This window comes from Phacochoerus africanus, chromosome 8, assembly GCF_016906955.1.
Source record: "Phacochoerus africanus isolate WHEZ1 chromosome 8, ROS_Pafr_v1, whole genome shotgun sequence".
Lineage (NCBI taxonomy): Eukaryota > Metazoa > Chordata > Mammalia > Artiodactyla > Suidae > Phacochoerus > Phacochoerus africanus.
Window position 1 is genome coordinate 77,698,912 of NC_062551.1, and position 26,416 is coordinate 77,725,327.

Genomic DNA, 26,416 nt, shown 5'->3' on the forward strand with positions numbered 1-26,416 from the left:
AAATACTCAATAAATGGTAGCTATTATTATTATAATCATCATAACCTCTGTTCCTGCTACAGGAAATCCTTCCCCTGTATAATTCATTCTCATCACCAGGCTCAGTCTCCGTCCACACTGCATGCTGATTCAGCATTTTCCCACCATGCTCTGAAACAATTATATCCAGGGCCACCAGGTGGCATAACTCTGAGGGGCACCCTTCACATTCCGGCTACCTGATGGATGCCTTGTAGTTGGGCAGTGCACAGCCTGCACAGCTGTACGTAGTAGATCTCACCGGCCTCCTAAGAGCAGGGAATAAGCCGCTCGCTCCCCACCTGTACCTGCTCTTTAGGTGCATCAGTGGGGCCTGTGGGCTGGTGAGCAGCCCTGGAAAGTGGATGGAAGAGCAGACATCTGAGGCTGGGGGGTGTGGCAGGGTGGGGGTCTCAGGCTCCAGAGAGCCCCTGGGCCTCCTTATGGGCAACCAGACCCCACAGCTCTGACCCAAAGTCCAGGAGGCCCGGGGTTTGGTTCTCTGCACAGCTCTGGCCTCGCTTCCTCAGGGAGGGGACAGTGTCTCCTAATAACTCCCCCTCCTTCCAATACCAGTCTCTCCAATTAAGGAAAGGCACTGGCCAACACTGTGCATCTCCAGAGCTCATGTGAGGAGCCCGGCAGAGTGGGGTAAGAGAGTGCTGCATGTAGAATCTGGGACAGTGACTCTTCTGGGGTCAGTCCAGCCCTGGACAGGGCTCCTGGGTCTCACTGGCACAGTCAGGGCAGCCCAGGGGGTTGGGGCCCATGCCATGGCTGCAGGTATGGGGACTCTCAGTGGGGCTGGCAGCAGCAGGAAGGGAGGCCCCTTCAGACTGGTCCAGACCTGTTGGCACTTGAGCTTGGCTGGGGTCAGGGGATGTGGCTGCTTTGGGGGTGTCTCCCGGTGTAGGACCCTGGGTTTGTCCATCCTGGTTGGTGGTCTTATCTGATAAGGAGGTGGCTGCTGCCTGGCGAGGCTTCTCTTGGGACAGGCTGCCTGGGGCCAGCGAGAGTCCCTTCTCATCCCAGGCTGGCTTGGTGCGGATGCCCACGGCCTTCAGGATGACGTCCATCTGCTTGGCGTAGTCCAAGTGGCCGCTGACCTGCAGGAAGACAGTGAGTGAGGGCCACGGTCACCTTCAGCCCACCAATGACTTCAGCCACGATTCCAACCCTCAATGACTCTCAAGTTCAAGGTGGGTGAGACGCCTCTGGGTTCAAGGCTGCTCTAGAATTTATTATGATTATTATTTTAAAATCATTTTTATTTTTTCCATTATAGCTGGTTTACAGTGTTCTGACAATTTTCCACTGTACTGCAAAGTGAACCAGTCACACATACGTAGATACATTCTTTTTCTCACATTATCCTCCATCAGGCTCCATCATAAGTGACTAGATATAGTTCCCAGTGCTATACAGCAGGATCTCATGGCTTATCCACTCTAAAGGCAACAGTTTGCACCTATTAACCCCAGACTCCCACTCCATCCCACTCCCCCCTCCCCCTCTCCCTTGGCAACCACAAATCTGTTCTCCGAGTCCATGAGTTTCTTTTTGTGGAAAGGTTCATTTGTGCCCGTATATTAGATTCCAGGTATAAGTGATATCATACGGTATTTGTCTTTCTCTTTCACTTAGTACGAGCGTCTCTAGTTCCATCTAGAAATTATTAAATAAAGAAGCTTCTCTACAAAATCTGGCTCCTCTGGGGCAGGAAGAGCTTCCTGATAGAAAGTGGGAGTGGATGTTCCCATTCTCTTCCTGCAGCCTTAGGTTACAGTGGAAGGGCCCTGCGGCTCACCTGCTGTGGGACTTTGGGCCAGCCCCTGTTTCCCTCTGACCTCCAACTGCCTCAGCTATAAAACGGGGACAGTAAGAGTAGTTACATCAGAGGGCTGCTGCGAGGGGTCCTGCTGGAAAAGCCCCCGAATTGAAAATAGAGCTACAGCTAGAAAGACTACCAGGTACTTTCTGTAATTCACTCCTCCCCTTTCTCCTCAGTCAGAAGAACTCCAATTTATAGCTAGGTCTGTTCTCCAGCCCCCTTGCTACCAAGTGCAGTGTTGTGACAAGTTTTGGCCCATGAGATGAAGCGGCAGTGTTATGTGGTGCTCCTTGGAAGTCTTTTAAAAGGGGGAGTGCTTCCCTTTTCACCCCATTTCTTCTTTCCTGCTGGCTGGAATTCAGACAAGATGGCCAAGGCTTTGGCAGCCATCATGAGCCGTGAGTTGGTTCACGAAGGATGGCAGAATAGCAAGATAGGAATTTTGCCCCTGAATGCGGTAGAGCCACCACATCAGGCTTGAACTGCCTCTTCTGGCCACTCCCTATGGGACAGCATCACCTCTTGTGTGTTTAAGCCACTTCATGTTATGAACAGAATCTTCACTAAGACAAAGGTCAAGAACTCAGAAGTGCCGGCCCTCTTCCTGAGAGAAGAGAGACTCCTCTATTTTTGTGCTGGGCTATGCGTCAGCGAGTGAAAAATAGGGGTGTGATTAGAATGCCTGATGTCTGACTGTGATAATGGACAATGGTGACACATAGTAGGTCCTCAATACATTGTAGGAAATGAACTTATCGGATAAACTCCTTTGACAGCAGGTGAAGCGATTGAGGCAGAGAGGTAAAGTGACCTGGCCAAGGTCCCACAGGTGTCAGAGCTGGGATCTGAACCCATGCCTGTTCTCATAGAAAACTGGGTGTGTGGCGAAGGAGACTTTAAAAAATCATTCTTGGAATTTCTACTGTGGCTCAGCAGAAACAAATCTGACTAGTATCCATGAGGATTCAGGTTCGATCCCTGGCCTCACTCAGTGGGTTAAGGATCCAGCGTTGTCATGAGCTGTGGCATAGGTAGCAGATGTGGCTCGGATCCTGCGTGGCTGTGGCAGAGGCTAGCACTAGTTCCCTAGCCTGGGAACTTCCATATGCTCCTCCACACTATGCAGGTGTGGCCCTAAAAAAAAAGAAAAAAAATCATTCTTATCTTAGAGATGAAGAAAGAGACGCCCAGAGAAGGACTCTGGTTTAATGACACACAGCCTGTGAAGAGCAGACTCGGGCGCTGTGCTTGAGATGCTGAGTGTGGAGGCTGTGTCGCCCTAATCTCCCCCCTGAAGTGGAGCCTTGCGCTCTCCAAAGACAGCCTAGGGGGCCTGTTTTAGTGCCAAAGCCAAGCACAAGACAGAACAATCTTCCAAGGCTGAAGAGGAAAGTGGTTGTTCAAAAAGACAGGAAAACGCTGGGGAGGCTTGTGCTCGCAATCTTAGGAAATAACACAAAAGCTCGGCTGGGAACATCTGCATTTCCATTTGAATCACAAATCATACCGGGTTATGGGTTATTCCATAGACCTTTCAAGCACACAAAAGACAATTCCCTGTACAGTTTTGCTATCTTCTCACAACCATAACCTGCCTCCTTCTTGTTCCTTTCTTTACAAATATTTTTAAACAGGGTTCAGTAAAAACAGACGCATGTATGCACATATAAGGGGCTTTGCAGCTCCCTGGGCTCAAGGTGGAGGTCAAGGTGGGGCCGCATCCTTCCAAGACGTTAGTGGCCTCCTGGCGCTAGAAAGAACCTAAGTTTGGAATCAGAGACATGGGGGTCCCAGCCTTGGCTCTGTCTCTTATAGTAACTGGGCGAGTCCTTACAAAGTCCTGAACCCCAGCTTCCCCATCTGTAATGTGAGGATTATGACACCTCATACCTCGAGTGTCCACTACAAGAGGTTTGGAGCCTGGGACTTCGTAGGAATGATTCTGTCCACTCTATGACCCAAAACACTTGTATAGGGACATTAGCCAATTAGAATTAGTGATACCCATCTCACTGGATTGGTGGAAATAATACAACCACAAGCCATGGCACTTGGCACAAAGTAGGTGCTCCATAAATATGAATTCCTTTAGTTTTCTTGGAAGGAGGGATAGAAGGTAGGAAGTTAGCCTGGCTGACCCATTTGGGAACCCAAGATGGCTGCTGAAGCTCTAGCCATCACATCTGAATTCTGGCCAGCAGAAACCTAGAAACACAGGGACAGACAAGGATGGCCTCCCTATACCATTTTAATGTTAGTAGAGGGCTGGTACTGGGGTTGGGTGGAGGCAGACAGGACAGGAAGGAAGGGAGGTGTTTGCGGCCACTGGTTACAGCTGATTCCAGACAGAAATTCCACTGGGCAGCTGCCCTAGACTGCGCTGCTCTGGCCCTTCTTGGCTATGACTTGGTCCAGGTCTTAGCCAACCCCAGCCTCTGAGCTGCCATTCTGCAAAGACCCAGAGGGAGAACCGGCTGGCAGAATTCCAATTTTACAGTTAGCCAGAGGGAGGGGAGAGCCGGAGTGAGATGGGTAGGAAAAGAATCTCTTCTTAGCAGTGGAACATTCTGGTGTGGCTGATGTTGGATAAAGACTGCAGCCCAAGACCATCTCCCTGGCTTTTTTTTTTGGTTGAAATCTGACACCTGCCCAGATATGAGCTAGATGTCCCCTGGTGGTTAGAAGCCACTTTGACCTCCCTGCGCTGGCTAGGGACCCTCTGTGAGGATTCTCTGTGGTGGCACTCACTGTTTGTGTTCTGCGTGTGAGCTGAGGAAGAACAGGGGCCACTTCTAACTCACCCTCCTCCCCTCGTCCAGCCCCCGCACGTTGTGGACGCTCAGGGTTACTGGATCTGCCCGGGATGAAGGGGCCTCAGCACTTCCCGTTTCCTGCTGCTCAGGACACTTTGACCGGCCCAGAGCAAGGCTGCCGCCGCCTGCCTCTGCCTGCCCAACAATTCCCAAGCTGATCAGGCCCCTTGGGGTGCCTTTACCTCTCAGGCCTCAGTTTCCTCCTCTGTAAAATGGGGCTAGTAAAGATAGGTACACCACGTGGCTAGTTGTGAGGATGCAATGGGATAACACATGTCACAGCCTCACTGTCCTTGAGCTGGAGGTCCCCAACTGGAAGCCAAAGCGACGTGTAAATGCAGGCAGCGTGAATGCAATGGTTAAGAGCCCAGGCTCGGAGGTAGGTGCCCGGGTTCATTGGGCTTTGCCACTCAGCCCTCCTGCAGCCTCCTGCAACACCCCTCCTGCAGCCTCAGTTTCTGTATCTGCACAATGGGGTTATTAACCCTACTTCACAGGATGGCTAAGTGGATCAAGGGACATAAGATCTATAAGCCATGCATCGTGTCTGGCATGTGGGCCCTTGCTGTTATTATTATTGTGCCAAATTTGGTGCTAATTTCTAGACACCAACTGGCATGTTTTTTGGGAGACCAAGATGGTGCCCCCCAAGAAGCCTCATGAATTGGTCCCTGAGGGGGCAGAATTCCCCACCTGCTGCGACCCAGGCCCCACACAGGAGGGACTAAAAGGCAGGCAGGCAGTCTGGCCTTGGCCTGCTTCGTTCACCTGAGATGCCCTCTGCCTGCGACAAGGCCTGCCCCTGGCTCACTCCTGCTCAGGCTTGTCCTGAGGCCAGGAGCCACCGCAGACTACATTTATGTCAAGTGGCTGCTTCTGAAGCCCAGAGGGCCCCGCCCATGGCGGTCCAGTGGGGAGGGGTAGGCCCTGCCGTCTCTGGTCTGCACCCGGGCGGTCTGTGCTTCCAGACAGCAGCAATGGGGGCTCTCTTGCCAGCAACCTCTCCTCCCGCAAGAATTTTCAAGGAAAACAGGAGGGCAGCACAAAGGCACTGCTAATTACCTCTAATTACCCAGAAGAGGAAAGCACTGGTTTTTGTGATGTGCTCCTAATATGATAAAGAGCTATGATTAGGCAAATGCTGGGAAGCTGCCAGAAAGGCAGCCTGAGTGGGAGAGGAATCCCTGAAGCTGCGGGCCCTGGAGGCGGAACTGAAGGTGGAGACCCGGGCAGGAGAGGCGGCAAGGAGCACTCAACCGGGGCCTACTGCATACCAAGCACAGCGCATGTGCAGCCCTGGAAGGTAAGGGATTGCCTTTGTTTCTAGGATAAGGAAAATGGGCAAAAAAAAAAAAAAAAAAAAAAAAGGAGTTCCCGTCGTGGCGCAGTGGTTAACAAATCCGACTAGGAACCATGAGGTTGCGGGTTCGGTCCCTGCCCTTGCTCAGTGGGTTCACGATCCGGCGTTGCCGTGAGCTGTGGTGTAGGTTGCAGACGCGGCTCGGATCCCGCGTTGCTGTGGCTCTGGCGTAGGCCGGTGGCTACAGCTCCGATTCAACCCCTAGCCTGGGAACCTCCATATGCCTCGGGAGCGGCCCAAGAAATAGCAACAACAACAACAACAACAATAACAACAACAAAAGACAAAAAAAAAAAAAGGAAAATGGGGCACAGAGAAGTTAAGTCACTGGCTTAAGGTCACACAGCCAGTATACCAGCGGCAGAGGCGGGATTTTAAGCCAGGCCTCTCTGGCACCAAAGGCCGTACTCTTTCCGCCGTACCCCATTCAGGGCTTCCAGGGTGAAAACTTTCTTTCAAGCTCTTCCTTTTCACCCTTGAGTTCTGTGGTGGAGGGTGACTCTTGTGCTGGTGAGGCATCAAGCCACTTCTCCCCTTCACCCCATCAGGGCACAGGGACCCTCAAATAGGATAGAGATCCCCAGATATGGGCCAGGAGGTGAAGAATCCCGTGGTTTCCTGGTCTTGTTACCAGACTTTCCTCACCCCCAGGAGGTGGACAGCAAGGTTCTGGACCTGGTTCCAGAGACCGGATCCATGACTCTCTGCCTGGGTGAGTCTATTCTCTTCGGCCTCAGTTTTCTCGTCTGTGACTTGGGGATGCTGCACAGTAGGTGGAGCACGGCTGTGAGGTGTCACCACACGAAGCACATCTATCAGGGACAAGGATGATCTAAAGAGATGGCTCTAGAGGTTGAAGCTCCTTTCCGCCCTGGGAAGACTGCCTGTTTAACTAGGAGTTAAATGGGTGGATGAATCTAGAAACTCTTATTCTTGGACCAACACCAGCCTCCAAAGCTGCCAGTTAGGAAGGCACGGGGCTGCCTCATTTGTGTTCCTCTGGTGGGTTAGGAGTTGTGAGCTATGGTCCTGGGAGTCTGGAGGAGCAAAGATATAAGTGAGTACAGGCTGGCCTCAGCCATATGGTGACAAGCAGCATGAGTGGCAGGGGCCCTTGGGGCAAGGTCATGGCCCATGGGCTTCAGTGGTCGCAATGCCTAATAACGTTCAGATTTTAAGTTTTTATGCTGGAATCCCCCTGTGCTCTCTTCAACCCTCAGTCAAGATTCAATAAACATGCAACCTGGTGTTAGATGTGCTGGTGGGGGTGGGTCAGGGTGCCCAGCTCCCCCAACCCCGCCATAACAAGGTGCAGTGTGTGTGTGCGTGCATGTGTGTGTGCGTTTGTGTGTGTAGGGAGGGGTCGTTGGGCTAGGCTGCTCTTGAAGCAGAAGGGAGAAGCTAGGATCCTCAGAGTGCCCCTCCCCAGGGGAGTTTTCAGAAGCCTGGGGGTCCAAGGGAGGGTCCTGTCTGGATGGTGTGGCTGGCCCAAACTATGGTTATATGGAACCTGGGGAAACTGGGTTACGCTTGGGAAGTGCCTGGCACTTGATAAACGGCCGCCAGTACTGTGATAACTGGAAACCCAAGTTCCTATTCTCACGGGACCTTGCATCACAAGGACTTACATTGGCTGAGTTTGCCTGAGGACGTAACTGCAGCTCTCACCATCCTCACCCTCCTGGAAGCAGGCACCTGTCCCATTGGTTCTCATAGCTACCCAACCAGGGGCGATGCCCGTTGGCTTCAGGCCGAGTTTGAGTCCTGCTCTGCCGTGTTCCTGCTGTGTGGCTCTGGGCAAGTCCCTCAGTCTCTCAAAGCCTCAGTGTCCTCATCTGTACAGTGGGGACATGGATGCTGCAAAAAGCTTAGGGCAGAGCATGGTATCAGGTGGCTGTCCATACACAAAGCTATTAACTCCCTATGACAGATGTGTGGCAGATGGACCAGATTCCTTCAAGCCTGACAGATGGATCTACAAACTCAAACTAGGTTTGTTTGTCTGCCCAGGTGGGCCCCCCTTCCACCCCATCCTCAACAAGAATTCTCTTTAGCATCTGCATCTGCAGCTCTGCCGGGTCTGTGACGTATGAGGATCCTTGACAAGTACGTTTAAAATGCAGACTTGCAGGCTCCACTCCTAGAGTCTGATTTAGGAGGTCTGGGCAGGGGGACCCTGGGATCTGGCTTTTCAACAAACTCTCCAGATGATTCCAAGGCAGGGGACCTTGGAACACACTTTCTCTGCTCTGTATCCCATGGTTTCACAGCCTGGCAATCAGGGGGTTCTGCTCTGGTCCAGCCTGAAAGCCTTCATTTATGTCTGCTGGTTGTTCTGGTTACTTTCAGGAGAATCGGACTGTCCTGACTTGTAATCTGCACTGGGAGAGTTGTGGCGGGGAGGGGGCGCGCAGTGGGGAAAGGAGTGGAGGGAGGGCTGTAGCGGAGGGGCAAGGGCAGGGGCTCTGGATGTTCAAATCCAGGCTAGTAGTTGCTAGTTGTGTGATGGAAACTTTTCTAAGCCTCAGTTTCCTAATCTGTGAAATGGGGATAACAGTGCCTGTCCCAGAGGCCGTGTGTAGGTTAGAGATGATGTGTGCAAAGGGCCTGGTAACGATGCCCTGGGTCAAGAATGGTGCCTGTGAATAGGAGTTACCTCTTCCCTAGCAAATTCTACCATCTCCCTCCTCTGGGATGGACTGGGCTGGGGCCACTGTCCCTGGCACCCAGGTCGCTGGGCTGGAGTAACCAAGTGCCACCTCCCCAGCTTCAGGAGGCACAGGCAGTACTCACCACGGAGGACAGGTCCACGTTCTCCACCCTCCTGTCCAGCAGCACGGGCTGCAGGCCGGCCACGCGGAGCTGCACGGAGGACGTGCGGTACACGAAGCTCAGCAGCCAGTCCCCCCTGCGGGTGGAGAAGGGATGGACCTGAGAAGAAGGAGGACATGGGCCTCGGAAGAGCCCGAATGCCAGGAGGGCCCCGCTGGCCCCGGGAAGCCTGCTGGGGCTAGAGCTTCTGTGGGAAACCAGGGCCCAACTGCACACATGCTCGACGGTGGGAGCCCCGCCCGGGGCCAGGGCAGCTCCAGGGAGGCCGCTTCTTCCCTGCTGTTCTCGGAGCAGAGAACAGTGCTGGGGAGTGATGGATGAATATCCGCTGATGAATGAATGAGGAAACTGAAGTTCTTTTTTTTTTTTTTTTTTTTTTTTAGGGCCACTCCTACACGGAAACTCACAGCGATGCCGGATCCTTAACCCTCTGAGAGAGGCCAGGGATCGAACCCACATCCTCGTGGTTACTGGTCGGGTTTGTAACCTGCTGAGCCACAATGGGAACTCCCTGGTATGTGCTCCTTTTGTGACATTTGCCCCATGTCCCCTGTGTGTCCCTTCCCGAGTCTTGGCCTCTTCCAGGCAGAGAGCTTGCTGAGGGCAGGACTGTGCCTCAGTCGTGTATCTTACAGGGTGGGCTGAAGCTGGGACCCCCTGGGGGTGGTGCCCTGCAAGCCAGGCCTCCATGGCTCTCCCTCCAGGCTGTGCTGATGCACGAACCACACAACTTGGCCTGTTGAAGGGGTGTCTTGGCTGCTCATGGGCCTGGGGCCACTTGTGGGCTGGAGCTCCCCCCCATGCTGCCATGGTACTGGAGCAGAGACCACAGCAGGACCCCATGGGGGCTCAGAATGAAACCCTCTCACTGCGGAGGGAGACAGGTGCGCCTGAGTTCACCTCGTGGCTCGGCTGTGTGACCTTGGTGAGGCACTTGACCTTCTCTGAGCTTTGGTTTCCTCAAGGACAACAGGGCAGAGCACCGCTCACTGGGGCTGGTTTCCGGGGAATTCGTGAAAGCCCAAGAAAGTGAATGGACTTGCAAAGAGCTTTATTAATGTACATTATAAATTTACAAGTGTCTATAGTTTGGGGGTGTTGGCCTGAAGCTCCCCCACCCCTCACTCCACTTTTTACCTTTAAGTAGGTTCATGGAATGAAACCATATTCTTTGGGGGCCAAGAATATGGATTCCTGGTTGGTGCTTAATTTAACCAAGACATTAAATTATAGTTATTGTTTGGTCTAAACCTCTCTCCCCTCTTCTCTCCTTCCTTCTCCCCGCTTCTCTCCAGAGAGATGGCTCAGGCTCTCACAAAATAATGGCAAACCAAGCTTATTAGCCTTAGGTTCTCAGCAGAACGGATGGGTTTAATAAGATTTCACTGCTTTCACATTACACACATGCAATTTTAATTCCTTCCCTTTGCTGTTTACAATGGCACCAAAAAAATCGTGTGCTGTGAGTGTGCCCAGGAATAATAACTATAATTGCTCTCGTTTATTGGGCACCTACTAAGTGCCAGCCCCGAGCCTCCCTAATCTCATTTCATCTCCCTAGAATCCCTGTGCAGGAGGGAAAATTCCCATTTTATAGGTAAGAATACTGAGATTCAGATTTGTTTGTCCAGGAGTTCCCGTCGTGGTGCAATGGAAACGAATCCCATTAGGAATCATGAGGTTGTGGGTTCGATTCCTGGTCTCACTCAGTGGGTTAAGGATGTGGCCTTGCCATGAGCTGTGGTGTGGGTTGCAGACGCCGCTCAGATCCCGCGTTGCTGTGGCTGTGGCTGTGGCTGGCAGCTACAGCTCCGATTTGATTCCTAGCCTGGGAACCTCCATATGCCGCGGGTGCGCCCCTAAAAAGAAAAAAAAAAACAAAAACACAAAAACAGATTTGTTTGCCCAAAGACAGAGAGGTAAATGGGGAAGCCAAGATTTTAACCGAGGACCATGTGATATCAAACTTGTGTCCATTCTTTTTCAAAATTTATTTTTTAAAAATTGTCCTTTAAAAAAAATTAAGAGTTCCCGTCGTGGCTCGGTGGTTAACGAACCCGATTAGTATTCATGTGGGCGCTGGCTCCCCCGTGGCTGTCAGCCCCGCCCCGGACACGGCTCTCCGAGCCTGGCCTGGATGTTCCCACCCTCCCTTCCTGTGCTGGTAAATAACGCACAACATGAGCACCTTAGTCAGGGTGCAGAGCTCAATCTTTGCTTTTCAGTCCCATCCCACTCACCCACGTCCCTCTTCCCCTAGATCGTGGTGGCCAGCCTGGCCTCTCCCTTCGTCCTATAAATGGGTCTTGGGCCAGACACGGGGAATCCTGCTCAGGTTCTTTCCCCTGTGGGGATAGATGCTGCCCATGTCAGAACACCTGGCCCAGGGCTTGCTCCTAACAGAGCCAGTGTCCCACTAGTCCCTGGGCTCCTCCAGGATGAGGGCCAGGCCTTAAAACACCCATGTCCCCAGCATGGGGCTGGGGCACTTTAGGTGCTCAGTGAGGGCTGTCACCTCCCCAGGGGCACGGGGAATGGACAGACCTGCAGTAGCCATTGATGATTCTTCCAGATACCACCTTCCGGAAAGGCTCCCAGTGCTTGGCTTCTCCTTCCACGGGCGCACCGAGCAGGACGACATCCTCGATGATCCCGTGACAATCTGGAGAGAGACCCGGAAGAGACCGTCAGCGGCCCTGGCCACCGTGGGCTCCGCGAGGGATTCTGCAGTAGCAGCAGGGGACATGGATGTCACGCACACGGGCACACACTCGGGCATGGGCACACACGTGTACATATGCAAACACACACTCATGCACACATAGTCACAACAGCTTCCCTTTACTGAGCTCCAGGCTCCAGGTCCAGCCCTCTGGCACCTGATCTATTTCTACAAAGCACCATTATTCCCATTTTAATTCATTCATTCATTACGGCTGTGTCTGCAGCATAAGGAAGTTCTGGGACCAGGGATTGAACCTGAACCACAACCGTGTCATGGTAGTGACGATGCTGGATCCTTAACTGGCTGTGCCATCGTTATTCCCATTTTATTTTGTTTTATTTTAATTTATTTTTTGCTTTTTAGGGCCACACCTGTGGCATATGGAAGTTCCCAGGCTAGGAGTCAAATCAGAGCTGTAGCTGTTGGCCTACAGCACAGCCATAGCAACGCCAGATCTGAGCCACGTCAGTGACCTGCACTGCAGCTCATGGAAACACCAGATCCTAAACCTACTGAGCAAGGCCAGGGATGGAACCTGTGTCCTCATGGATGCTAGTCAGATTTCTTTCTGCTGAGCCTGATGGAAACTCCATCCGTTACTCCCATTTTAGAGTTAAGGAAAACCCAAGACATTTGCAAGATCACATGGCTAGTAAGTGATACAGCCCAAGGTGGAAACCAGGTCTATTTCCACCAACCATGAAGCTCACAACTGGCCGTGAACTCAGATGGGGTGTCTCCCTTCAGAAGGAACTGATTGTCCCTGGCTCCCTGCATGTGCCAGGCAGGAGACACCAGAGCCTTCTTCTGCAATGGGTTTCCTGGGGTCTGCACAGCCTGGCAGGAAGGGGGGCGTGGAGAGGAGAAGGGGGAGAAAGGGGATGAGGGCTGGTCCATGGGCTGTCTGTCCTGTAAGGACAGAAACAGAGAAGCAGCGTTTCTCTGATCTCCTTGCAGACTGGAAACTGACAGTTCATGGACAGCTGGGCGCACCACACTCTGAGAAGCACTGTTCTAGACCCACAGAACAGTGGGGCACAAGCACTGCATCCTCTTCCTCCATCACTCTGCCCCCCTGACCCGGCTGTATTTTTCTTCTGGTCACCTCTCACTTTTTTTTTTTTTTTTGGCATATAGAAGTTTCCTGGCTAGGGGTCAAATCTGAGCTGAAGCTGCTGGCCTACGCCACAGCCACCGAAATGTGGGAGCTGAACCGCATCTGGGAGCTATGCTACATCTTGTGGCAACACCAGATCCTTAACCCACTGAGTAAGGCCGGGGATCAAACCTGCACCCTCAAGGATACTAGTCGGGTTCTTAACCTGCTGAGCCACAGCAAGAAGTCCCACATGCCACTTGTTTGTCTGTCTCTTCTTCTGACATCTGGGTTCAGTGAGGGCAGGGCCAGAGGCTCATGGAGACCTCTGCTAAGAAGCATCTGACATCAGCTGCAGTAACAGAATCCCTTGGGTTTGGCCTACATAGCAGGAGGCTCAATGCTTCATGGGGCAGCTCAGGGTGCGCCACCTCTGGGGGCAAAGATCCAGAGTGACTCTGAGGGTCTCAGAAATTGCACGAGTATAAACCACTGTCAGCCAATTAAATGCCTCCTGTCTCACACAGCCAGTGTCATGATTCTAAAACTGTATCAGGTGCTGTTGCAACTCCCAGGATTCCTGCATTCAGGCAGCTTTTGGTCATTATCTACTTTCTCAACCAGGGGACACTGAGTGTGACTACCATTTGCAAGGCTGTGACATGTTCACCATTAGAAAGGACCTGTGTGGGAGTTCCCTTGTGGCACAGAGGGTTAAGCATCCTGTGTAGGAGTTCCTGTGGTGGCTCAGCAGAAAGGAACCCAACTAGCATCCATGAGGATGAGGGTTCAATCCCTGGCCTTGCTCAGTGGGTTAAGGATCCGGTGTTGCCATGAGCTGTAGTGTAGGTCACCGATGCGGCGTGGATCTGGCATTGATTGCTGTGCTGTGGTATAGGCTGGGAACTTCCATATGCCTTGGGTGTGGTCCTAAAAAGCAAAAAAAAAAAAAAAAAGGGTTCTGGTGTAGTCACTGCATTAGCTTGGGTCACTGCTGTGGCACAGGTTCAATCCCTGGCCCAGGAACTTCCACCAGCTTGGGTGTGGCCAAAAAAGATGACGACGACAACAACAGAAAGGGCCCATTGCACAAAAGGTTGGGAATTGGCAATCCAGGGGAAGTGGCTTGACCTTTGGCACAAGAGAAATCTGTGTTTAAATCCTGCTTTTGCCATTGGGTGAACTGAAGTAAGCTATTTAATAACTTGGAACCTCAGCTTCCTCATCTGTATAATGGGGACAGGAATACGATTTCCCAGGGCTGGAGTGAGGTTGTATGTTCAGGGTGGGGTTTGGCCCACGGCTTGGCCAGTGGTGCCCACTGTTTATGCCCAGGCAGATGATCGGTTTGGCGACAGGGTAGAAATGGTAGCATGAAGCACTGTCTTTGGCGGTGGCGCAGCTGTTATAGTCACTGTGCCCACTGCTAGCCGGCCACTAACTGTAGGCACTACTGCAGGAGTTAGTGCTGAAAAGTGGTGATGCCAGGCACGTGGTGGTGGTAGGCAGTAGCTCTGGTCCCCTTCAGAGCAGAGCCTCTGGAGAGAAGCAGCTGCAGAGCTGTGAACGATGGCTAAACATTTCCGCACTCAACTTAAAAACGTTTCAACTTATGATAAAATACACATAGTGGAGCTACTTCGAAGCATACAGTTCAGTAGCCTTAAGTATATCCACGCTGTTGTGCAACCATCCTCACTTTTATCACTCAGAATTTAGATAAATCAGTTTCTATCTTGTCAACTGCTCTTATCATGCCTTCAGTACTTCATGCCAGATTTCTGACAAGACACTTTCACCACCTGCACTTCTTGCAGTCTGGAGACTGTCTGAGCTTTTTAAAAACAAATAAACAGGGAGTTCCCGTCATGGCTCGGCAGAAATGAATCTGGCTAGTATCCGTGAGGATGTGAGTTCGATCCCTGGCCTCGCTCAGTAGGTTAAGGATCTGGCATTGCTGTGAGCTGTGGTACATACAGGTCCTTGGCTTGGATCCTGCATTGCTGTGGCTGTGGTATAGGAGGGCAGCTGTGGCTCCGATTCGACCCTACCCTGGGAATTTCCATACGCCTCAGGCATAGCCCTAAAAAGCAAAAACAAACAAAAATCCCTACATGGGCTGAGAACGGGCCGTTCTTCAGGATAGCAAGCATCCCTTTTATACAATAGCCTTGGTCTTGAAAACTATATACAAATTGAGCTTTCGTCAAATTTCACATTCTTAAAATATACCAAGTATGGCCGGTGCTTTCAGAGTCCCACAGAGAATCCCTGTGTACAAGGAGGGGGGACCCTTTGTCACGGGGAATAAACACCATCCCCGCCCCCTGGCCCTGCTTCACTCTGTCTGTTCCGTTTGGCGAGCTTTCTGAGAGTGAGGCAGACCCAGGCAGCACTTCCCAGGTATTTCTGAACAGCCTCTTCTGGGAGTTACACAGAAATCTCCTTCAACAGCTGGAAAGGCAGCATCACACACTCCCGCAGGCCTATTGCACTGTCAGTAATGAGATGCTCCTGGGCTGCAAAGACCAAAGTTTGAGAGGCAAAAAAGAAGGAGGATTTTCCCCCTCCTGGCAGGGGGTCGTGTGTGCAGCGAGTGATAAGGTGGGAAACGAAGGTGGAAATTATCTCCTGACTACGGGTCCGGAAAACAGACCTTGAAGAAAATGATATGACCTGCATCTAAGCAAAATCCACTCCAAAGATACACATATGCACGCATGATAAGCACCCAGAAGCAGCCAGGGTGGGGGGAGAGGAGGGGTGGGAGGACCAGGAGGAAAGGAAGATGGAAAAAGAAAAGCTTTGACTGTCCCCCACCCCCTGGTCCCCCAGTGCAATGAGGTTTACACTGGAAAGAATCGTTTAAGGGAACCTGTTTATATTATAAGGAGTTGGGATGAATTCTTTAGGGAAGGCAGAAGCCTTCATCTTTTCCTTTTGATTCTGTGGCTTTCATTTGGCCAAGTGGTAAGGCTCTTACTAGCATCCCGGGACCCTGGAAATTAATCTGCATGCCTGACCTCTCTTCGCCTTCCACCCCTCTCTCTGGTGTGGGGGCTAAAGCCGGGTCTGTCTGAGGACAAAGCATATAGAAGCGATTCCATGGAAGGGAAAGAAATCACATCAAATGGGGTGCCTGCAATGACAGAGATGAAAGAGCCAGTTGACCGGATGACAATCTGTTTTGCATTTCAGCCGACATCTAGTGACAGCCAGAAATAGTTTTCAGCCAAGTGGGAGTTTAGAAATTCAAGGGTCAGGATGTCCAAACATATCTGAGGTTATGGACAACCTTTTTTTTTTTTTTTTTGGTCTTTTTAGGGCTGCACCTGTGGCACATGGAAACTCCCAGGCCAGGGTTCAAATTGGAGCTGTGGATGCCAGCCTATGCCACAGCCACAGCAACGAAGGATCCTTAACCCACTGAGAGAGGCCAGGGATCGAACCTGTGTCCTCATGGATACTAGTCGGGTTCCCTACTGCTGAACCACGATGGGAACTCCCTTGACAAACTCTTCTGCCTTGGTTTTATTCTTCAAACATCATGGGCAGTCATGTTGGTCTAACTTCAAAGGGGCTGGAAATGAAACTGGAGAGAGAGATCGTGCTGCAAAGACGGTTTTGCTTTTGTTTTTAAACGCCGCGTTCTGGTATTCTATTTCTTAATCCCCCTCCTTCTTTTCTTTAGCAGCAGCATCATCACTGTAGCTTACCCCAGGATAGGCTAAGTGCTTTATGCATATATCATTTCACTTACTTTTTTTTTTTTTTGGCCATGCCTGTGGCATGAGGAAGTTTCCGGGCCCCGGGTCAAATCTGAGCCACAGCAGCCCCCCCGAGCCACTGCAGTGACAATGCTGGATCCTTAACCCGCTGCATCACAAGGGGCTTCATTTCATTTACTTTGCAGGATGCTCCTAGGAGGGGAGCACGACTGCTCCCATTTTATGATGGGAAGACATTATGTAATTTGCCCAAGGTTACACACAGTTAAAGGGCAGAGTGGAGTTCAGTTATTCCTACATTTTCTCTCCTCCTCTTCTGTCCCACTTCCTTTTGTGATCAAATATAATCTTGAGTCAAAACATATGTCCCCTGATAACTGTGACATCTTCTAAAATGGTATATCAAAATCAGAACAATACAACTTGCCAAGATGAAATAGTTCCAATTTGGTTGATCCAAGACACACCTAGAATAGATTAATATTCTGACGTGTGCACTGGGCCACAGGCGCATGGCCTTCTGCTTTGGTAATCTTGGGACCATCTACCAAACCAAGTGCGTGAAACGATACTGCAAAGAAAAGGAAAGAGGGGTCCCCATGAAACATGCCGCTCTTCTTTTTTGATGGGGAGTTGTGGCAATCAGCCCGCATCTCAGCACATAACCTCAGCTTCCCAATCGGAGGGTAAATGCCACAGCTGCAGTAACGCCAGATCCTTTTAACCCACCATGCTGGGTTGGGGCCAGAACCTGAGTCCTGGTGCTGCAGAGAAGCTGCTGGTCCCATTGCGCCACAGTGGGAACTCCAAACCTTATTTTTTGAGGGGGCTGCTTCTCCAGGCTGCTCTTTTAGACTGAGGGACTAATCCTGATGTTTGTCTGTAACTTTCCTACATGGTGGGTTTCCCCCGCTGTGTTCCCCCACCCCGTGTCTTTTAAGTCTAGAATTTGAGCTCATCGTTCAAGCCGCTCTTCAGTGGGAATCTGTGTGGTTTGGATTAAGGATCTATTTTTCTCTGGAGTAGTCTGGTGTCAATATTTTGATGGTGGGAATTCTTAGATCATGCAGGTAGTATACATTTGAGGAGTTCCCACTGTGGCGGAACAGGATTGGTGGCGACTCTCCAGCGCTAGGATGCAGGTTCAATCTCCAGCCCAGGAAAGGGGGTTAAAGGATATGGTGTTGCCATAGCTCTGGTGTAGGTGGCAAATGCCACTCGGATCTGATCCCTGGCTTAGGCTCCACATCCCGCGGGGTGGCTGAGAATTAAAACAAACAAACAAAAAAACCCTGAACCCTAAGCCCAAGTGAGGTATGGCTCCATGTCTGGGAACCCCCCAAGGAGACACACTCCCCCTCCAGTGAGGGCAACATGCTCATTACTCTGCCCTTCTGCTCCCTCCTGGTTCCTCTGATTTCCTCTACTTTTTGGGAGCTCAGCTAAGCATTTAAAGAGGTATTTGCTATATAGTTTATTTAGCATTTCTGGAGTATTTGTAGTGGAAGAATTTTCAGGCTAGTTCACTCTATGACTGCTCCAGAAATTGCTAGTATACTTCTAATGTTTCTCCATTCTATGTGAGTCATCTCCCTCTTAAAAGAAAAAAGGGCAGGCTTTTAAAAAGAAAAGCCTGTTCTTACAACTCGGACTGATACTCCCTTGACAAAAAGATGTCGTTGGCTCCCGTCCTTGATATAAACCTTGACCTCTGTTGTACGAGATACAGATAAGTCCTGAGCACTTCTCCAGGCTCCTCTATCAACTGATACTCATCTTGCACACATTCTTCTAACCATATCAGTTCTTTTAATCATATCAATTCTTCTAATCATATCCAACTTCCTGCAGTTCCCCATGACCTAGGATCCCTAACGCCGAGGCACTTATACACGTCTTGGCACTCAGTTTTCTTTTCTTCCTATCACCTTGGAGTGGTGGAGTGAAGACTCATTTGAAGGTTCTTCTGGATGGCTCTACACTTTATTTTCGTCGAACTCTGTGGATGCTTCTATTGTTAATTTACTTGTCTATGTCACCCACGGGGGAGTGTCTTTCAGCTTATTCACAGAAAATAACTAAGAGTAAGAGGTAATAAGTGCAGAATAATTATGAATAAATGGCTTTTAAAGAGTGGGGGAAAAAAAAAAAAGAAAATCCTGTTCCCAGGCTTAGAATATCATCATGTTAGATCTTAATTGCATTATTTTATTTATTTATTTTTTGTCTTTTTATGGCCACACCTGTGGCACATGGAAGTGTCCGGGCTAGGGGGTGAATCAGAGGCTGCAGCTGCCGGCCTACACCACAGCCACAGCAACACCAGATCCGAGCCACATCTGTGACCTACGCTACAGCTCAAGGCAATGCTGGATCCTCAACCCACTGAGAGAGGCCAGGGATTGAACCTGAGTCTTCATGAATACTAGGCAGGTTCATTATCACTGAGCCATGATGGAACTCCCTGCACTGTTTTATGTTTTATTTTCCTTTTTCCTTTTTAGGGCCATACCTGCATCATATGGAAGTTCCTGGGCCAGGGGTTGAATTAGAGCTGTAGCCGCCAGTCTACATCACAGCCACAGTAATGCCGATCCTAGCCGTTATCGACACCCAAGGTTGCGGCAATGCCAGATACTTAACTCACTGAGTGAGGCAAAGGATCAAACTTGCATCTGGATGGACACGATGTCAGGTTCTTAACCCACCGAGCCACAATGGGAACTCTTATTTTAATTTTTTAATGGTTCCTTTCATGTATGACAATACTGAGTTTCCAGTTGAGGTAATAGTTCCTTATAAAATAAATTTAAGTAACGACATGAAATTGGAATCCCCACGCTACATGGAAATGACCCGACCAACAAACCTGTGTGATGATGCCTGTGGTCGGGAACCTGACCATCAATCCACAGGCGTCATTATCATCCTCCTAAGGGTCACAACGTGCCGGTGTCCACGGCACTGGCTATAGTTTAGCAAGTCTGAGTCCAGTGTGCTTTTGCTGGTCTCTGGACTACAATGTCAGGCTTGCTTCTGGACAGCAGTTCTTTGAAAAGGTGGTCCTGTTTCGCCTGGGTAATTAATGTGACTGGTGTAAAATAAAATTTCCCTGTGGCTGCTTCCTCTTACCTCCTCCCAAGCTTTACAACTCCTCATTCCATTCCTGAAACAGATGGCACATCGATTGCAGGTGAGGCACAGGCCGGGCAAAGCTCACTGATAAAGCTGCAGGTGGTAGTCAGCCTCGATGACAAACTCCGCCATCTCCCTGCATGAAGAGCCCCGTCAAACGTGGAGCCCCAGACTGTGAAGCAGCCCGGATCCGGCAGCAGCCTGCATCTCTGAATGTCCCTCTGAGCATGAATGTGCATCCATGGAGCTCCTGAGTCCAGGTTCCCGGTGGGATAACTGGAGACACATCACGGATGTGGTCACTGCTCTTCCTCTTCTCTGCCAATGACTTTCTCCACGTGGGTTTGCTACATGGCAGGGGCCTCCCAGGGACCTCTGGGAGGCGGTGGCATTTTCAAGGACAATCCCATCCAAGTTCCCTTCCATCTTTTAGAAAATTGTGCCATAGGAGCCTGATCTTTTCAGTTTGGGTCATTAAGAAAAAAGGGGACATCACTAATGGGATCCAATTTTTTCTTTTCTTACAAGAAATTCTTTTTCAGACCATTTCCTCCTGATTTTCATCTGGGAAAAGAAAGTTCACTGAAATAACCGCACATTCTAGGCAGCTGCTACCAGAAAGTCCAGCCATGCTTCGGAGGGCAGAGCTTCTTCTGCTCTGATGCGAGCAGGGGTCGGAAGGGGCCCTGCATTACCTGGCCATGGGAGCCGGGTCAGACCACGCCTCTCCATTTCCTCATCTGGAAAATGGCCCAAGAATTGCTGACCTGAAGGGCTGCTGAGAAGGTTCCATGGGATGATGCCTGGAAACACCCCGTTTCAGCAGGTAATTGGTAAATATTTCTTCCTCTCCCTCTTCGTGTCTTTGACGCATAATAAATGCAAACAAAAAGGATGTAGCTGGTGATGTGGAAATTTCTCAGGAAGCGGGAGCAGCTGCTCAGTTCTGCTAAGTCCTCAATGAAAGACAGCAAAGGCAGCAGGTGGAAGCACTTGCTGGAAACCCACTCCATGCTGGGCTTTCGAAGTGCGTGCCCGGAAAGTCACCGCAAGGTGGTGCTGTGGCGACCCCAAATGCTCCAGGGCCTTCCTGGAAGGCCACCTGCCAAGGGGTGGGTTCACCACACCTCTGAGCACCCGCTGCTCCCTGGGGTCCCTGAGGGAAGCCCTGACCCTGCCTTTCACTAGCCATACAGCCTGGACAAGCCAGGGAAACACTCGCTGTAAAATTAATGGGTCCAGGACCCCTTGTGGGGCAGTGGAGAGAGCTGTGCTGTGGGAGCCAGGGAGGCCTCAGGCCCACGCAGATTGGCTGTGATGATCAAAGAGACACTCCCTGAGAAGGGCCTGGCAGGAAGGGCACTCCATCAACTGGCTTCACTGGGTGCAGTTCAACCAACCCTGTCGTCTGGCGTCCAAGGCTGGGCCGAACTGGGGACTGGAGACCCTGGCCTCTGGGAAGCGAATAAGAGCTAAGACAGACCTCCAGGACCAGCAGAGGTGTGTGTGTGGGGGGGTGGTTTGCACAGCTGCAGGCAGGGTGCTGGGGGTGGAGCAGGGAACATGCTCAGAAGGGCGTCCCTTTCCATCCTAGATCCTGGCAGGTGCCGATGGGGTCTGGCTGACCTCTGCCCCCTCTGTGCCCTGCACAGGTCCTGGCACATGGCAGGTCCTCAGCAGACATCTGAGCGATGGATAGATGGTCAGATCGATGGATAAATAAATACCCCAAGTGAAAACACTGACACGAAAGACTCAAGTCAGAGCCAAGTCTCTGCTTTCTGCTCGACAGGTCAAGCCCTGAGTTTTGTCTGGACCCTGTCCCATTTCTCCCATCTTACTTCTCCCGACTTCCCAGCAGAAACCTCGGCTCAGGTTGCCTGCATGCTCCCCCTCGCACCCGACAGTTCACCTTCCTCTTTGGATCTTTGTTGCTGCCAGCTCCCGCCTCTAAGGCCTCCTGTTTTCCTCACAGCCTCTCAAGGCTTATCTGTTCCTTAACGCCTGCTGCCTCCTCCTTGAAGCCTGCCCTGCCCCCTGGAGGGAAAAGCTCCCTCCTCTGAACCGCTTAATGTCTAGGCCCTTGCAGTGAAGCATTTGACACTGTTCTCTACCTGTATTAAGGTTGGTAGCCATTCTCTTACCTAGATTATAGGCAATTCGAGGGCAGCAAGCTTATCATAAGAGGCAGCATAAAAGAAGGGTCAGTGGGAAATGGTTCAGAGTCAGACGCACCTGGACAAGAATCCCAGATTTGCTCATTCCTGGCTGTGTGCCCTTGAACAAATCATATAATCTCCCTGAGCATCTGGTTCTCCCTCCGTAAATGTGGAAAATGCAGCACCTGCTTCCAGGTGTCATAATGCCACACCTCCCAAGGTGACTGGGAAGACTGAGTTGGATTCTGGTCCAACCTGGCACATAGGAGGTGCTCAATAAACAGCTCCACCCCACCCCCCCGCCCCCATTGCCACCTTGGAAGGATGGCTTCTTATTCTGGAGATGAGCAGCTATTCTCCCTTAAACTTCTGCAGAGAAATATGGCAGGATGAATTAAAACCACGTTTTCCACCACTCTCTAAGGCATGAGCCAGGTTCAACAACAGTCCCCTGGAGCCTCAATCTCCAGCAACTGCTAAATGAGAGAATGTAAAATCACCCAAATGAAAACCCAACTTGGGACTTGTCGCCCAATTAACATTCTTCCGAGTACCCAGGTGCTCAAAGCCAAAGAAATCATTATCTCCAGCCTGGGTGTCCTGCTGACACCCCTGCCACCACCTTCCTGACAATTAGGCAGCACCCTGGAAAGGTCATTCCCAGCCACGAGGCCGTGCCCACGGCTCCTGGTAGGTAACTTGTCTAGCTGGGCAAAGGCTGAGCTGTTTGAGGCTCGGATGGCTAATTAAGCCTGAGCTTGAGCACTTAACTCCTGAAAGGAGAGGGCACAACCCTCAGAAAGTGAGTCAGGCTGAAATGGAAGGCCTCGTTGCCTGTGGTGCTGGCATCTCCAGGTCCCCTCAGGGAAGTGAGAGGCTGTTTTTGTTTTGATTGCTAGGAAGTGGGTGGCTAAATTCACGGCTCAGTTACAGCAACTGGGTAATAAGGGAAAATACGATAATGACAGTGACAGTGACAAAGACAGCGGTTGATAAATGCCTACTATTCACCAGCCTTCTGCTAAGTGCCTTCCACACAGTTCCCTACTTAATGCTTCAATCATCCTCTGAAGAAGGTATTACTAGACCCATTTCGCACATGAGGAGACTGAGGCACAGGGACTTCGGTACATGTGCTCAGCTAGTAAGTGACAGAGCTGGGATTCAGGTCCAGGCCTGGCTGCAGGGTCCACTCCCCTTCACTGGGGCTTCCCAAATGGTTCATGCCTTCTGTGTGGTCCTGATGTTTGATATTTATCTGTATTTCCTGAGAAGTCCTGCAAATGGGCTTTGCCTAAATAAATAAATGCATGTCTGGGTAAATGAGTGAACCAAAGAAGGAAGAAATAAAGGATAAAGAACCATTGGAGTTCCTGTTGTGGCTCAGTGGTTAACGAACCCTAGTAGCATCCATGAGGACGTGGGTTCGATCCCTGGCCTTGCTTAGTGGGTTAAGGATCCAGTGTTGCTGTGCCTCTGGTGTAGGCCAGTGGCTACAGCTATGAACCTCCATATGCCAAGGGTGTGGCCCTAAAAAGCAAAAAAAAAAAAAAAAAAAGAATGTATTAAAGACCTGAAAGGTCAGAGTTCACAAGGGCACATCTGTGCTGGGGTGGCAGGGACCGGAGGCCTCCAACTCAGACGCTGTCACTGAAACACATAGTGGGGGAACACAGGACCCACAGGGCAGGAATGTTCTAATCTTCTGTTCTGCCAACCAGGCCTGGCAATGTTCTAAAAGACAACGGTTTTGGTCACATTGGCCAAGCAGGCATGATGGTCACAGACATCTGAGATACAAGGAAAAAACCCCAACAGTTTCCATCACAGGAAGGCTGTGAACTGAGAAGGCTTATTAATATGTAAATTAAGGAGAGCTGGGGTGCTTTCTCCCCCTGCTGGAATCCCCAAACCCCACAGGGGAGTGCCCTCCCTGCAGAGGGTCTAGATTTCTCTAGCACAGGACCTGGGTTTTTTGTTTGTTTGTTTGCTTTTTAGGGCCACACCTGCAGCATATGGAGGTTCCCAGGCCAGGGGTCGAATTGGAGTGGCAGCTGCCCGCCTAGGCCACAGCCACACCCCAGCTCACGGCAACGCCAGATCCTTGACCCACTGAGTGAGGCCGGGGACCAAACCCCCATCCTCATGGATACCAGTCGGGTTGGTAACTTGCTGAGCCAGAAGGGGAACTCCTGACAGGACCTGTTTATACAAAATTCTAAGGGAGGGGGAGGTCAAGGGGGCGGGGGCTGAGAGGGGTTCTGGAGAGGGGATCTGTCCGTGAGACTGGGAGGGTCTTCCATGGCCATCAGGGCTCACGTGGCCAGGGAAAGAAGGATGCCCTCCCCCCTCTGTGGAGAGAAGCTTCGGCAGATATTTTACTTTCCCACAAGCTCTTGCCAGTGAGCAGGGACAGCGACTGCATCTCCTTGAAAGTGACAATTACTGATGGCCTGAAATCAGCATTCCATTCCCAACACCGTCTCTTGTGAATCTGCTTCATGGGACTCTGATCGGCTCTGGCTTCAAAATGGGTAAAATCATGTTTCTGAAAAGCCTAGGAGCAGACCTGGGCCACCCAGGCACTGAAGCCCTGGGGGCTCTGCTGAGGGGCTAGGGGCCTCCCTGGAAATATGTGAACATAAGCATCCTTAACTGACTCTCTGAGCAGGGCCTGATGTCGCACAGCCCATGAGCCACCGACTCTCAGATCAAATCCATCCGTTCCTAAGTCCCTAACCACCCTGGGCAGAGTAGTAAGCCTCCTGTCCCTGGAAGCAAGTAAGCAGGTGCCAGGAGAGGCGGCTAATGGAGGATGTCAAGGCGATGCTGGGTGCGTAAAGGTCTGCACCAGGTGATTCCACGTGTTCATCAGAACCCTCAGTCTAGGAATCCACAATGTCCCGTGTTTATGGGACAAAAGATGAACTGTCTGACCCCAAGGTGATGTCTCGGGAGCGCCTCTGATCATCACACTGGGATTATACTGAGTGTTAATACCCTTTACAACTGTCTCATGTTTTCAAGACTGTAAGCCACTGCCGAACAATGATCTTAGCCAGTCACCAAGCACGTCTTAACCCGGTGTGCCACACAGGAACCCCCAAACCAAACCCTATTAGTTTAGATTAAAGCAGCAAATGAATCCCATGTTTTGCTCCATTCCTCTCCTGGGAGCTGCCGATCTGAAGATGTTAGTCTTAGTAAGCTCAAAGGCAGTGAACGCCACAGCCCTGGAAAATCCATCCAGAAAAGCTGATGGAGAGAGGGAGAAAGGGCCTCCCATGTCATGCCAAGCACCATGTGGTCACCTGCACTGGACTGAGAGGCCAGCTGTGCGGACAGACCGGCTGGAGTTGGGTGCCGGGCCCTCCATACATACATCTTCTCTGCCAAGTCCCAGGCCAGATGCTGCTGATACAAGGGAGGAGGAAATAGACACAGTCCCTGCTCTCAACCTCTTCCCTGGCAAAAGAAGAACCTCCATACCAACCTCTTAGGGGTGTCTGCACATTAGAGGAGAGAAAATACACAAACCACGTAGCAGCGTGCTTGGTGCACAGCAAGCATTTAATAAGTGGTAATGATTAAGTCCAGAGCCAGCCCAAGGGGTCTCAGTCCCCATTTTATTAATCGGCCTGAAGCTCAGAGGTGAAGTGGTCTGCCTGAGGGCACCTAGACAGTAACTAGCAGAGCCTGGATCTGAACTCAGGTCACAATCCATTGCATCTTGAAGACACAAGGAGAAGTAACCAGATGGAGCCTCTTATAGATGGAGAGGGAACGGGGGAGCCGGGACTGATGTAATGAGTGGGCCCCGGGGCTCAGAGCACGGGAGGCTCTGCAGGCTTTTAGCAGCTGAGTGAAAACGCAAATGGGTCAGCTGCCTTCTCTCGTGATGTCTCGCCAACAGCATGGACAGGGCCGCCAGCCAGAGACCATAGGTGATGTCATTAATTAATTCCCCTCACATCTTCTGGGAATGAAGAGGAGAATCGATGCACACATAACTGAAGCAGAACTGATTTCTCAGTTCGTGTGGCCATTTCCTGGCTCTGCTACCATGAGTCAGTTGGAATTAAGCTCTCTGTCCAACGACTCAATTTTGGAAACCTTTTCAAGGAAACACATGGACAAATGAACACTGCACTGTGGGCCCAGAGTCTCTCAGTGAGTACTTGGCATCAGGCATGGTCCCCTCCTTTCCTGCCACCTCCTGGGGCCAGAAACACCCTTGGTCAGAGACCGGTCACTCCCAAAGCAAATGCATCTGGTTGGCTGGCAGGTGGACCATTGCTGGAAGTGGATGGTTCATCGCTGGTAGTTCTGGCCACATTCATTTCCTGCCCAAAAGCCCCAGCGTTTGGCAGGTATAGATTTTGTCTTGGTTTTGGGTGGGCAGGGCCACTGCATGGCTGTGCACACACTGCTGACCACGCCTGCCAGAAGTCTGGGAGTGGAGGGTCCTGGGGTACCAGAAGGTCTGGTAACAGGATGCCCAGCTGGCCCATGTCTTAGGGGCTGTGGGATCCACAGTGCTGAGGTGGTTCAAGCCTTTCTCCACCCAAAGGCCTCGGCGTTGGTCTCTGCAGGTGGCACATGGAGCTAACTTCCCAGCTTTCATGTCCCTTGCTAATGAATCAACTACTGATACCTCATCAGGTACCTCATCTGTGCCAAGTCCTGGGATCTGGTGACATGGAGGTGAGCAAAAGAGAC

At 51.1% G+C, this 26,416-nt stretch overlaps 1 protein-coding gene across 5 annotated transcripts in view; it reads right to left on the bottom strand.

Moving 5' to 3' along the window:
* Nucleotides 1–14: 14 nt before the first annotated feature.
* The window catches only part of TMCO4 (transmembrane and coiled-coil domains 4), an 86,588-nt gene continuing 60,186 nt past the window's right edge, over nucleotides 15–26,416 (bottom strand). For all 5 annotated transcript variants that reach the window (XM_047792216.1, XM_047792217.1, XM_047792214.1 and 2 more), the window contains 3 exons: nucleotides 11,399–11,516; nucleotides 8,816–8,930; nucleotides 15–1,124 (listed from right to left, as the gene is read on the bottom strand). In XM_047792216.1, the coding sequence (XP_047648172.1) occupies nucleotides 717–1,124; nucleotides 8,816–8,930; nucleotides 11,399–11,516 (641 nt within the window). In that variant the 3' untranslated portion in view covers nucleotides 15–716. The remainder of the gene's footprint in view (nucleotides 1,125–8,815; nucleotides 8,931–11,398; nucleotides 11,517–26,416) is intronic.